The following is a 12,952-nucleotide window of genomic DNA, read 5'->3' on the forward strand; positions in this document are numbered from 1 at the left end:
ATGTTTAAGAAAATAGTACAATTTATTACATATAATATCAGATTGTTATACACAAGTAAAGTGCCATTCAATACAGTTAAAAATGTGTCAATTCACATAAAAACAATAAAATACAAGTTGTCGAAGCTGCGTTTCAGTTTTTGTTATAACACCTTCATCAGGACAAAGTTCTATTTAAAAAGAAACATATAATTAGATACATACATCATGGAATTCTTTTTTCGCTTCTTGCTTTCCTAAATTACAGTTTGACTATAGACATTTATTCAAACGAAATTATAACAGAACATTACGGCACTATCTTTTTTTATTAAATACATGGTTCCTAGTTCAAGGTATTGTGGAGGCATATTACAACTTGAAGGCTGTCATAATGAGAGCCTTTTACTGACTTTCACAAAAAACACTTTTAATATGCCTACCTTACAAAAAGATTGGACATAATTCAGCCTCTGTTTTGAATTTGAGGTTTTTTCTGGTGTTTCTCCGTGTCAGCTTCTTATGAATAGGTGCTATTGCTGATCTATCATCTGAATCAAGTACCTTTTTAAAGATAAACAATTAGGTATCTTAATGCGTTTATTTAACCATTTGGCTTCTATACTGTCTCTATGCGTACACTAGTTACCTTGAAGTTTCCTGGAGTCTGTACTCTTTTCGAGGTCAAGGGAGCCACCGTATTGTATTGAAATAAAATTCGTGGCTATCTGAAAGCAGAAAGTTATATATATGTCCTTAGTGTTTAGTTTTACTCTTTCAGATTTTAGAAAAAAGGGAATACTGGACAGACAACTTACCAGCTAGGCAAGGATCAAACCCTCTGCAACACACGTGGCTGTATTTTCTTGATATTCACGTTCTTTTGGGATTAAACGTGCATTTGGATCATTGCGTTATCCTCCTTGGTAATCTTGTCTAGGTGGATTGTTTTCATTAACCGACTCTAAAATATAATGTTCTTTATATTAGGTTTCTATTAATTAACCCAATTTTCTTTCTTATTTTTTACTTTTCTTGAATTATTGAATTTAATTAATGGTATTCCTTCTATTTTTCTATAAATGTGCCCCTTCCGTTTTGCTAATACTGGTCATTTACCAATCATGGGATTTTTCTTTTTTTTCTTTTTTGTTCGGACCGAACCTTTTCGTACTGCTGATGACTATTTTCAAGGATTAAGTGGATCGCTATTATACATATAAATCTATATAAATCTACATAAATCTACAGCTGCATGGAACATCTATCCATCCCAATGTTAGGTTTTTCACGTTTTCCGTAATTATTTTTCTATGTCTAGAGTCCACTCATATTTGTTTCTTAAGGCTCTCGCGGCGACTCCTTCTCATCATTTTTCATCAACTCAAAGAGGGCCTCTTCATGATTGTTTACTCAAATGTGTTAGTGTTATTCAGCCTGAATTTTCACTACGCCTTCAGTGCACATTTTAACTCCGCTTTCCTGCTGTGTTACCGGCCTCTAAATCTATATGTAAATATCGTAAGAGTACTAAAATGCTCCAACGGTATTCTCTCGTCCTGAGTTTAAGTCTAGCACTAGCTCTATTAAGCAACATACAGCAGGACACGGATTACCTTTATTATTTTAATCGACCTCCCTGCTCCACTTTTACCTCGTATCGTTGTGGTGAAGAAATGTCTTTGCGTACCGCGATGTTTAAATATGCACAATCGCGTTCTACGTTACGTAAACTCTCACTGGATTTTTTGAAATGTGTGAATTACCCTATGGTCACATACCTTCCTATGCGACATCAATTGGGAACTACAGCTGTAGTTTATTGAAAACTATAGCTAAAGTTACATGTTATCGCTGCCGTGCATGAATGAATATCTCTGCCATATTTGTTCTTATTTAGTTAGGTATAAAGTACAGCCATACTTTAGAAAGATTCTTTCAAGTTAGCGATGTTTTAGCAAACTCACGATGTTTTACCATAGGAACAAATTGCAGCAGTAGTATCCCTATCTCTTCTAAAAAAATTTTTTTATTTACTATCATGTTTTACATCATTAACTGTGCGAATATTATTTCCTTCTTGGTACAACTACCCTGTAATGTTTTCAGCGTAACAGAAAGGCTTCGAATCTCGCTTCAATCTCACGTTCTTGCGGTCGTATTCCGAAATGCTTCCGTTGTGCTTTTGGTTTAAGATGGGACAACACGAATATTCGAGTCACAGCATCCCACCAGTTATAAACTAGTTCAATAACCGTACATGACCCCTTTTTTGGGCAAATGCGAGTTAATAAAAAAGGAAAACAATCTTTTACCAAGATATCCTATTTGGAAGACTTTTCTTTGTTTATTAAAAGTCCTTTTAGTTTACATATTTAAGTATATTAGCCTAAAACAAAATATTTTCAAATGTTTTTCTGTAGCACGTCCTGCAAGGAATTTTTGTATGATTCAGGCTTTATTGCAACTAATATTGTACCATGCTCCCTTCTTATGTTGCCTCTGAAGGTTTTGACAATGGTTGTCTACAGAGTTTTAGAGCTCGATCATCTTGATAGGAAGTCCTGAGGGTGGGATTTCGAAAGTTCTACATTTACAAGATACGTTCCCAGTCTTCCTTATTATTTAGGCCTTTTCTTACTGTGTTAAAACGAGACAAAAAAAATTGTTCTTGTTTCTTTCTTTTTAGGTCTACATCTCCACATCTGTTGTTCATTTGGATGGGTTCTAGGCTGCACCATGATAGATCTCTGATAGTGTGTCGTGCTTCTTGCCAATGGTCTGTTAGAGGTGCCCCTCTCTTATTAGTGCGAATAGCTAATTTATGTTCATTAATCCTAAGGCGAATTTCGTGAGTTGTTTCGCCTATGTGGGCCAAGTTGCATGGGCATTTTATAAGGTACATTATATTTTTTGACCTGCAATTAATAAAGGATTTTACTCTGTGTTTGGTGTTATTATGGTCAACACAGTCCCCTTTGGTGACATTTTCACAGTTGCCAGAGTTCCCACATGGGAACGTCCCTGTGGGGAGTGGGGCGTGGTTTATGCTTGGTTGTAATTTGGCAGCTTCTTCTCTATACGTATTTACTATGCTGTTTCTTATTGTTTGGTTTTGCCTAAATGCGAACATCGGTTTAGGGAGTTTCACATTGTTTTTGTTGGTGACCAAGTGCCAGTTGCTATTGACTATATTCTTGATTTTTTTGCTAATTGTATTATAATTAGTTACAAATATTAGCGGTTTTTCTTTTAGTGTTTGCTTCTGTTTCTTCTGGAAGAGATTGTCCCTGTTGAAGTATTTAGCTCTTTTATAAGCATGTTTTACCATGCGTTTCGGGTAGCCTCTGTCGATAAATTTCTCAGTTAGCTTCTTTGCATGTTTATCAAAGTCTTTCATTTGTGTGCAATTCCTTTGTAATCTTAAAAACTGTCCGAAAGGGATATTGTTTTTCGGACACGGTGGATGGTGACTATTATAGTGAAGCAAAGTATTCCGATCTGTTTTTTGGTGAATAATTCTACTTGTAAACTACCTTCATCGTGTTTGATTATTATATCTAAGAACTCACATTGTTTTTTGTCATAATGTGATGTAAACTTGAGGTTGGTGTCCCCCAGGTTTAACCATAGTATGAATTCATTTAGTGTATCTAATGGTCCAGTTCAAATAAAAAAAACGTCGTCAATATATCATGACCATTTCGATATATTTTCAAAGAAAGGAGCCATAGGATTAAATATGTGAGTGTCTTCAAATTGTGCTACATATAAACATGCCAAGCTTGGAGCACAAGTTACTCCCATGCTGGTCCCTTTAACTTGTTTATACAGATCTTTATTAAATATAAATATATTATTTTTTACGACTACAGTGACACAGTCTATAATTAATATTTCTTGGAGGTTCAGGTCTCTGTCGCTTGTATCCAAGAGTGATCTAATCATATCAATTGTACTGTCCTGTGGTATATTTGTATAAAGCGCCTCGTTGTCGAGGGTCACTAGGAATTGAGTATCAGAATTAAAAGGTAGACCTTCTATTTTTTGAATAATAGCGGTGGTGTCCTTAATGTAGGCTTCCTGTTGGGTGACGTAGGGTTGCAGAAAGATATCTGCATATTTACTAAGGGGCTCAGTTAGTGAGCCAATGCTAGAGACTATAGGCCTCATGGGGTGATGTTTGAGGTTCTTGTGCACTTTGGGTAATCCATATAGTGCAGGCAATGTGGGATTAGTATTAAGAAGGAATCTATATTCTTCATCACATATAACGTCATCTTCTTTAGCTAAATCTAGCATTCTTTTAACCATATCTTTCAATTGTAACCAATCATTCCTTTTTACTTTTTGGTAATGATCCTCCTTTGCCAGGAGTGAGGCCATTTTGTCATTGTATTGTTCGGTTGACATAATCACTACACTACCGCCTTTATCTGCAGGTTTAATAGTTAATGTAAGACAATTTTGTAGTTTTTTGAGGGCCTCCTTTTCTTCTACTTTTAAGTTAAAGTTGATCCAATTTTTTTGATCCAGAAGATCAGAGATACTTTTTTCTACCACTCTTTTGAATGCTTCTATATCTTTATTAACCTGTCCTATTAGGGGGGTCCATGTTGATTTGGGTTTTAGACCTGATTTGTTAGTTGAAGGGGCCCTATCCTTATCCTCAAAAAAAGATTGCAATCTGACCTTGCGTAAAAAACTTTGAAGGTCTCTCTCTAAACTAAATCTATCTATAGCGGATGCAATGGCAAAACCTAAGCCTTTTTCCAAAAGTCTAATTTCAACATCGGTTATTGTAATATCTGATAGGTTGATTACTGGGGCCTTATCTACATGTCCCAGGTTTTCTGACTTCTGGTATAGGGCCCCTGATGGAACTGAGGTTGAGGGGTATAGTTGCCTCTCCCCCTGCCCCTCCCTCTCTGATGTCCGAGGTTCTGTCACTGTTCTAAAAAAGAGAATGATTCTCTATTTGGCCCAGACGTGACCTTTTGTCTTTATTATTACGGCTCTTCCCAGCCATTTCTGTTTCAGAGTCAGAACTGGTGTATGAAGTGTCGAAAAATCTGACTTTCTTTTTTTGGAAGTTTTTTACTGGGTATTGTTGCCATGGTCTATGGTTTTGAAAGTTTTCTCTAGGGTGTTCGTAAAAGTCTTTCATAAGATGTGGGTAAACATAATCAGGTGTATATATTTTGCAATATCTTCCCTAAGTTTATTGCTTTTTTTTATTAATTAAATAATCTCTGTATCCAGTTACATCATTCTCAATATCCTCTGTGCTCCGTTTATGTTCAAGGTCTTTTATTGCTTGTCTTTCAATAATAAGGATGTCTGAAGCTGTTTCGATTATCAAGAGCATCCAGTCACGGCTGCATCTGTTGGCCACCAGTGTCCAGTTTTCTATAAATGTTTGGTTATTTATGAATATTCCTGGTTCGTTGGTTACCTGGAGTCCCTTAGGGATTATACCTTTCTTACAGCAATCTATCAGAAAATCTGTATGCAATTCCGTTCTTATTATTTTCTTTTTGGTGTTCCATAGATTCCGCCACTCTTCCTCATCAGTGTTGTAATATTTTTAGCAGTGCCATTGATGATCGTATTGAATTCATCTTCGCTGTAACTATAGGTTTTGAGGCATTCCATAGTGGCCTAGGAGCAGTGAAGCTCAGAGGTCAGAACAATACCTCCCCGGTTAACCAACCGTATATCACAAATATCAAAAAGAAAGGAGGTCTTCTAACAAGTCCAATCAAGGGACAAGGAGCAATGAACAGGTAACAGAACAAGTCCCTATGTTTCCATAAATGGAGAAAGAAGTAATGTGCATACACAAATAACTCAAGAACCCCTTAAGTTCACCACCTCATTTCTCATACGACACAAATACAAATTAAAATAAGGTCAATGTTTAAGAAAATTGTACAATTTATTACATATAATGTCAGGTTGTTATACACAAGTAAAGTGCCATTTGATACAGTTAAAAATGTGTCAATTACCATAAAAACAATAAAATACAAGTTGTCGATGCTGCGTTTCGGTTTTTGTGAAAATATTTTGTTTTAGGCTAATATACTTAAATATGTAAACTAAAAGGACTTTTAATAAACAAAGAAAAGTCTTCCAAATAGAATATCTTGGTAAAAGATCATTTTCCTTTTTTATTAACTCGCATTTTCCCAACAAAGGGGTCATGTACGATAATTGTACTAGTTTATAACTGGTGGGATGCTGTGACTCCTCATACTATGTCAGCCACAGAGTACAATAAAGCTAAAAAAGAAAAAAAGGAATATTCGTATTGTCCCATCTTAAAGCAAAAGCACGACGGAAGTATTTCGGAATACAACCGCAATAACGTGAGATTCAAGCGAGATTCTGAGACTTTCTGTTACGCTGAATACATTACAGGGCAGTTGTACCAAGAAGGAAATAATATTCGCACAATTAATGATGTAAAACATGATAGTTGTAAATAAAAAAAATGTAAGAAGAGATAGGGATACTACTGGTGCAATTTTTTCCTATGGTAAAACATCGTGAGTTTGCTAAAACATCGCTAACTCGAAAGAATATTTCTAAAGTATGGTTGTACTTTGTGCCTAACTAAATAAGAACAAATATGGCAGAGATATTCATTCATGCACGGCAGCGAGAACATGTCACTTAAGCTATAGTTTTCAATAAACTACAGCTGTAGTTCCCAATTGATGTCGCATAGGAAGTGATGTGACCATGGGGTAATTCACACATTTCAAAAAATTCAGTGAGAGTTTACATAACGTAGAACGCGATTGTGCATATTTAAACATTGCGGTACGTGAAGACATTTCTTCACCACAACGATACGAGGTGCAAGTGGAGCAGGGAGGCCGATTAAAATAATAAAGGTAAGCCGTGTCCTGCTGTATGTTGCTTAAAAGAGCTAGTGCTAGACTTAAACTCAGTACAAGAGAATACCGTTGGAGCATTTTAGTATTCTTACGATATTTACATATATATTTAGAGGCCGGTAACACAGCAGGAAAGCGGAGTTAAAATGCGCACCGAAGGCGTAGTGAAAATTCAGGCTGAATAACACTAACACATTTGAGTAAACAATCATGAAGAGGCCCCCTTAAAGTTGATGAAAAATGATGAGAAGGAGTCGTCGCGAGAGCCTTAGGAAACCAAGATAAATGGACTCTAGACATAGAAAAATAATTACGGAAAACGTGAAAAACCTAACATTGGGATGGATAGATGTTCCATGCAGCTGTAGATTTATATAGATTTATATGTATAATAGCGATCCACTTAATCCTTGATAATAGTCATCAGCAGTATGAAAAAGTTTGGTCCGAACAAAAAAGAAAAAAAAGAAAAATCCTATGATTGGTAAATGACCAGTATTAGCAAAACAGAAGGGGCACATTTATAGAAAAATAGAAGTAATACATTTGATTAAATTTGATAATCCAAGACAAGTAAAAAATAAGAAAGAAAATTGGGTTAATTAATAGAAACCTTATATAAAGAACTTTATATTCTAGAGTCGGTTAATGAAAACAATCGACCTAGACAAGATTACCAAGGAGGATAACGCGATGTTCCAGATTCACGTTTAATCCTAAAAGAACGTGAATATCAAGAAAATACAGCCACATGTGTTGCTGAGGGCTTGATCCTTGCCTAGCTGGTAAGTTGGCTGTCCAGTATTCCCTTTTTTCTAAAATCTGAAAGAGTAAAACTAAACACTACGGACATATATATAACTTTCTGCCTTCAGATAGCCACGAATTTTAATTCAATACAATACGGTGGCTCCCTTGACCTCGAAAAGAGTACAGACTCCAGGAAACTTCAAGGTAACTAGTGTATACATAGAGACAGTATAGAAGCCAAATGGTTAAACAAACGCATTAAGATACTTAATTGTTTATCTTTAAAAAGGCACTTGATTCAGATGATAGATCAGCAATAGCACCTATTCATAAGAAGGTGACGCAGAGAAACACCCGAAAAAGCCTCAAATTGAAAACAGAGGCTGAAATATATCCAATCTTTTTATAAGGTAGGCATATTAAAAGTGTATTTTGTGAAAGTCAGTAAAAGGCTCTCATTATGACAGCCTTCAAGTTGTAATATGCCTCCACAATACCTTGAACCATGTATTTAATAAGAAAAGATAGTGCCGTAATGTTCTGTTATAATTTCGTTTGAATAAATGTCTATAGTCAAACTGTAATTTAAGAAAGCAAGAAGCGAAAAAAGAATTCCATGATGTATGTATCTAATTGTATGTTTCTTTTTACATATAACTTTGTCCTGATGAAGGTGTTATAACAAAAACTGAAACGCAGGGTCGACAACTTGTATTTTATTGTTTTATGTGAATTGACACATCTTTAACTGTATCGCAAGGCACTTTACTTGCGTATAACAATCTGATATTATATGTAATAAATCGTACTATTTTCTTAAACATTGATCTTATTTTAATTTGTATTTGTGTCGTATGAGAAATGAGGTGGTGAACTTAAGGGTTTCTTAAGGGTTTCTTGAGTTATTTGTGGATGCATATTAATTCTTTCTCCATTTATGGAAACATAGGGACTTGTTCTGTTACCCATTTAGACTTAGACACTTGGAGGTTCAATACCATTGAGACTACCAGAGTACTTGTGTTACCTCACCCACGGAAGCCAGGTGCATAGGTGTCTTTTGGTGTCGGGTTTCATCGTCGATTCCAATGGAGAGCTGCAAAGAAGTGCTGCAGGCGACCAGAGGAAAAGTGTCCAGGTGGATCCAAGATGTGAAGAACCTGAAAGCAGAGGAGACAGAGTCTGGGCCACTAGCCAGTGACCAGGGCAGCGATAGAAAGATGCCACCAGATGTCGGGTAATTTTAGGTGAAAAGGTTAAGATTGTCTCTTGAGCCACGATGACCAGGAGGCATTGATGACAACCAGGAGCTGGGTTCAAGCTGTCCCACAAAGGATATAGTTGACTGCAGTGTTGGTATCTGGATTGGACCCAACAAGCCTTGGCAAACGCAATCCACCCAAGATGTCAAGATTGGCTTTGGTGCAGACCAGGAAGGTCAGGGGCACTTCTCCTTTGCAGGGAAGCTGTAGCAAGCCTTGAGCAACTCGGAAAGCAAAGTAGTTTCAAGAGTGGTCTTCCTGAGGGCTCACTAGCCAATGGACTATGAACCACAAAGACATGTTGAGTGGAAATGCACGAAGCAGGCCCACGGGACACTTGTTGAGTGTGGGACTCTGAGCTTCAGTACAAAAGGTGCTTGGGGCTGGGGCTTCAAGCACCCCAATGTACAACTTCAGGATACCTCAGGAAGTAGGTGCAGCATGCTAAATGCAGGATGTCCAGGAGCTCTGGTCCCACGTCTTTTGTATCCGCCACTGGTCTCAGCTTTGCTGTGAGTGAATATCGGAGTCAGAGATGTGTGGAAGTCTGCTTCCTGTGTCACAAATTCTTCAGGATCTGGTGGTAGCCTCGAAAATGCAGACTGGCAAAGTTGCTGTTGGTACCTCTTTGAACAGGGTGGTCACTCCTTAAACACAAGGGAGATGTCTTCCATTTTCCAGTCTAAATGGAATGTTGAAGGTCCAGGATATGTTTCAGAGTTTCATCCAGGGTAATCTAAAGTCCTAGGGACTGGGGTTCTATACTTATAGTAATTTTAGGGGCTGGACTAACTCTAAGGTCCCTCCTATGGGTGGACCTGGGGAGAGGGTGGTTACACCCCTTCCCTTTTGTCCAGTGTCATGCCAGAGCTGGGGCTGATGGTCCCAGCAACCGGTTTGAACTGGGAAATGCATGGAGCACATTTTGTGCCCCAGGCAGTGTCTGGAAAGCATTCACTGAATGCAGCCCTCCCTGCCTCAATACACTAGAAGCTGTCTGGGGAGGTGCTGGCACCTCCCTGGACAGGAAACCTGTTGTCCAGGCCTCCCCTGCCAGAGTTTCATCCAGCAGCAGGAGGGCACACTCGTGTCTGTGGCAGCAGCATCCATTTTGTGATGCTGGGGCTCTGTTTAACTTTAACCAGGTAAACCAGTAATTACATGTCTTCTCCCTCTAGAAGGGTGGAATGCTACCCCCACTGCCAGAACTGGCGGGGGGGGGGAGGGTAGTATTCCAAAGTATTTGACACCTTACACAACATGTTTTGATAAAGCCAAACCAAGGTTAGCATTAACCGCGAGGATTATAATGCCCTTAAGAGTATATGGTATGGCTATATCATAGAACAGCTATAAGGAGATGGTTCTGAAAGCTGCAGAGGGGCTCAGCTCATGCTAGGGCACCCTCTCACATTAAACCAAGTACTCTACCTCCAGGATTGCCGTGGTCTGCCTTAGGAGTGTCTTATAAGTGTATATGTGTCTACATATGTATATAGATATAGGTATACTATATCTAAGTAAGGGGTGATGGCACCACCTTACCCAGGCTGCAAAAACAGGCCTGTGGTGTCAATTTGGAAGGCTAACCAGGGATGGTGCAATACATGCTGCAGCCCCTGGTAGGCCTAGGGTGCACCTATGCCCTCGCTTCCTATGGTACACTATACAGGGGCTCACAAGGGTGACCCAGTAACCAATCTGGTATGTACCTAAAGTACATGGTATCAATTTAGAGAGAGAACAGCTAGGCTGTGGGCCTGATTAGCAGGCCCACAGCCACACTAAAGTAAAAAATGCAGAGAATCACAGCAAAAAGTGGGGGTAACCATAGGAAGCAGTCCCTACTCTCCTACAAGCGAAAATCTTAAAGTTAACATTTTTCTCAGTTTATGAGTTTTAAAGTTAGGATTCATAACTTTACTACTCCTAAACTGAGAAAAATCCTAACTTTAAGAGTTTTGGTATTCACAGAAGGTATTTAGGAGTCCTAAAGTTAGAAGTCCTAACTTTAGTACTCTTAAATTTAAAAAAATCCTAACTTTAAGACTTTCGGTAATCACAGAAGGCATTTAGGAGTCCTTAAGTTAGGACTCCTAACTTCTCTGAATACCGAAATGAGTATATGCCTTCTGTGAATACCAAAATGAGTAAATGCCTTCTGTGAATACCAAAATGGTAGTAAGTTTAGGATTTTCTCTTAAGTTAGTTCTGTGAATCTTCTTAACCGATTTTACTCTCTTACACAATTTGCATCTGCACTAATCTTTCTCTCATCAAAATCAATCAAATGCAATTTCTGACTGTGGACAAAGCAACATATGCCATACCCTCGTTAAATACAGTACTTCCAATGTTTACCAAAGCATTGTCTACACTTAAACCTTGAGATTTATGAATAGTCACCGCATATGCCAGAGTAAGAGGAAACTGTTTTCTACAAACATACAAACCTTTAACAAGCAAAAAACGAAATGAACAATGACCAATTTGTTTTACTTCTTCAATCTGATCAAATTAGATTTTCAAAAATTCAATTCCATCTCTATTTTGATAATTAACAAAATCAACAACTTTACCCATTGCTCCATTTACTAAACCTTTTTCCACATCCAAAATACGCCGTAAAATTACCCGACAGATAACACATGCATATAAATTATTTTCTAAACCAGCAGTTTATATATAGATTTCACTAAAGAATCCAATTTTGTTTTTAATTTTTCCATCAGAATAATAGTGATTCCTTCATGCTCTATTTTATCAATGGCTTCCATTTTTATTATTTTTTCATTTTCTAGCTTTAAAAGTTCTACATTGAATATAGAACACTTGCTCAGTGTTGGCATTAAGCAGATTATAGATTTATTTTCCGCAATTTTTAAATATATTTTTTCAGGAACTATATTTTCATATGGAAACAAGTTTGTAAGTAGTCGACTTTTCAAAGCTTGTTTGCCATGTTCTGTCAATACTCCAATTCTTATATCTTGAAGAATAGTTCCATAATCAACATAATTTGCCTGTGGCATGTTTTTAATGTGTTCTTTATATTCAAAATATGACCATATGTTGACGTTTCCAACACTTCCCAAAGACTTTTTGGTATCTTCATGTACAAGTGTTGTAAATACTGGTTGACCTTTTACAGGAGTGAATTCCAGTAGATCTCCAAAAAGGAATACATGTTTTCCTCCAAATAAGACATCGTATTCTGTTTTTTTAGAATTTTCTGCATTCTTAAATGCTCAAAGGCAAGCATTCAGTTTGAGACCATGCTCACCTCATCAATAATCAGAAGTTTCATTTTCTTTAGCACTCTTGAAGCTTCATAAGAAGCCTCTCCAGATAGCTTGTGATATTCCAATTTATTTTTATGCTCCACAGGTAGCATTAGCAAACAATGTAATGCAATTCCTTTAATGTTGTGTGCTGCCAATCCAGTTGGCGGTACAAAAGGGGGTGGTGATGGACGGAGCAGTTACAACACGAGACAAATAGGAGTCAGTTGTTTTCTGTAGATAACTGGTCAATACTTTAATTAGAAAAAAACGTTTTCCTGTACCAGCTTGACCACTGACATACATTCCAATAGATTGAAATGATGTGCATGTGCATTCTTTCCCTTCATGAAGAAAACCATGTTCGATCTGTTGGCTTGCTTGCTGATATATTTCTTTTTGTTCAACGTTTAGCTGTTCTTCCAAGTTTCCTAAGTCCATAATATCTTCTTGAGCTTGATGCATTTGTGTTTCAACTTTATTCATGACGATTGACGCTTCATTTTCAATAGTTGGTTGTCCTAGTGTTTCTTGACTCAGTGGAGCAGAACTTTGACTATCTTGAGAACTGTCTCTAGCAATCTCATCTGCAATAGTAGCTTCTTGATCAATTTCTTCATTCAACATTTTTAGATAATTTGCAAAAACTGTGCATTCAATGCTACCTTTACATGCATTGAAAGAATCTTCATAGCCCTGAAAATCTACAATTAATTCCAATTCTGTACGCCAAGGCTTGAATAGTTGCAAAAGTGCTAAATAGTAAAATTCTCTT

The 12,952-nt window shown here is 37.3% G+C and overlaps 1 protein-coding gene across 1 annotated transcript in view; it reads left to right on the forward strand.

The window, feature by feature from the left end:
* Positions 1 to 5,769, forward strand: part of LOC144827874 (IgGFc-binding protein-like) — a 43,403-nt gene extending 37,634 nt beyond the window's left edge. Inside the window, exon 4 of the mRNA XM_078686038.1 lies at positions 5,531 to 5,769. Within this exon, the coding sequence (XP_078542164.1) occupies positions 5,531 to 5,769 (239 nt within the window). The remainder of the gene's footprint in view (positions 1 to 5,530) is intronic.
* The last annotated feature ends 7,183 nt before the right edge of the window (positions 5,770 to 12,952 follow it).

Source organism: Lissotriton helveticus, chromosome 4_1 (genome assembly GCF_964261635.1).
Source record: "Lissotriton helveticus chromosome 4_1, aLisHel1.1, whole genome shotgun sequence".
Lineage (NCBI taxonomy): Eukaryota > Metazoa > Chordata > Amphibia > Caudata > Salamandridae > Lissotriton > Lissotriton helveticus.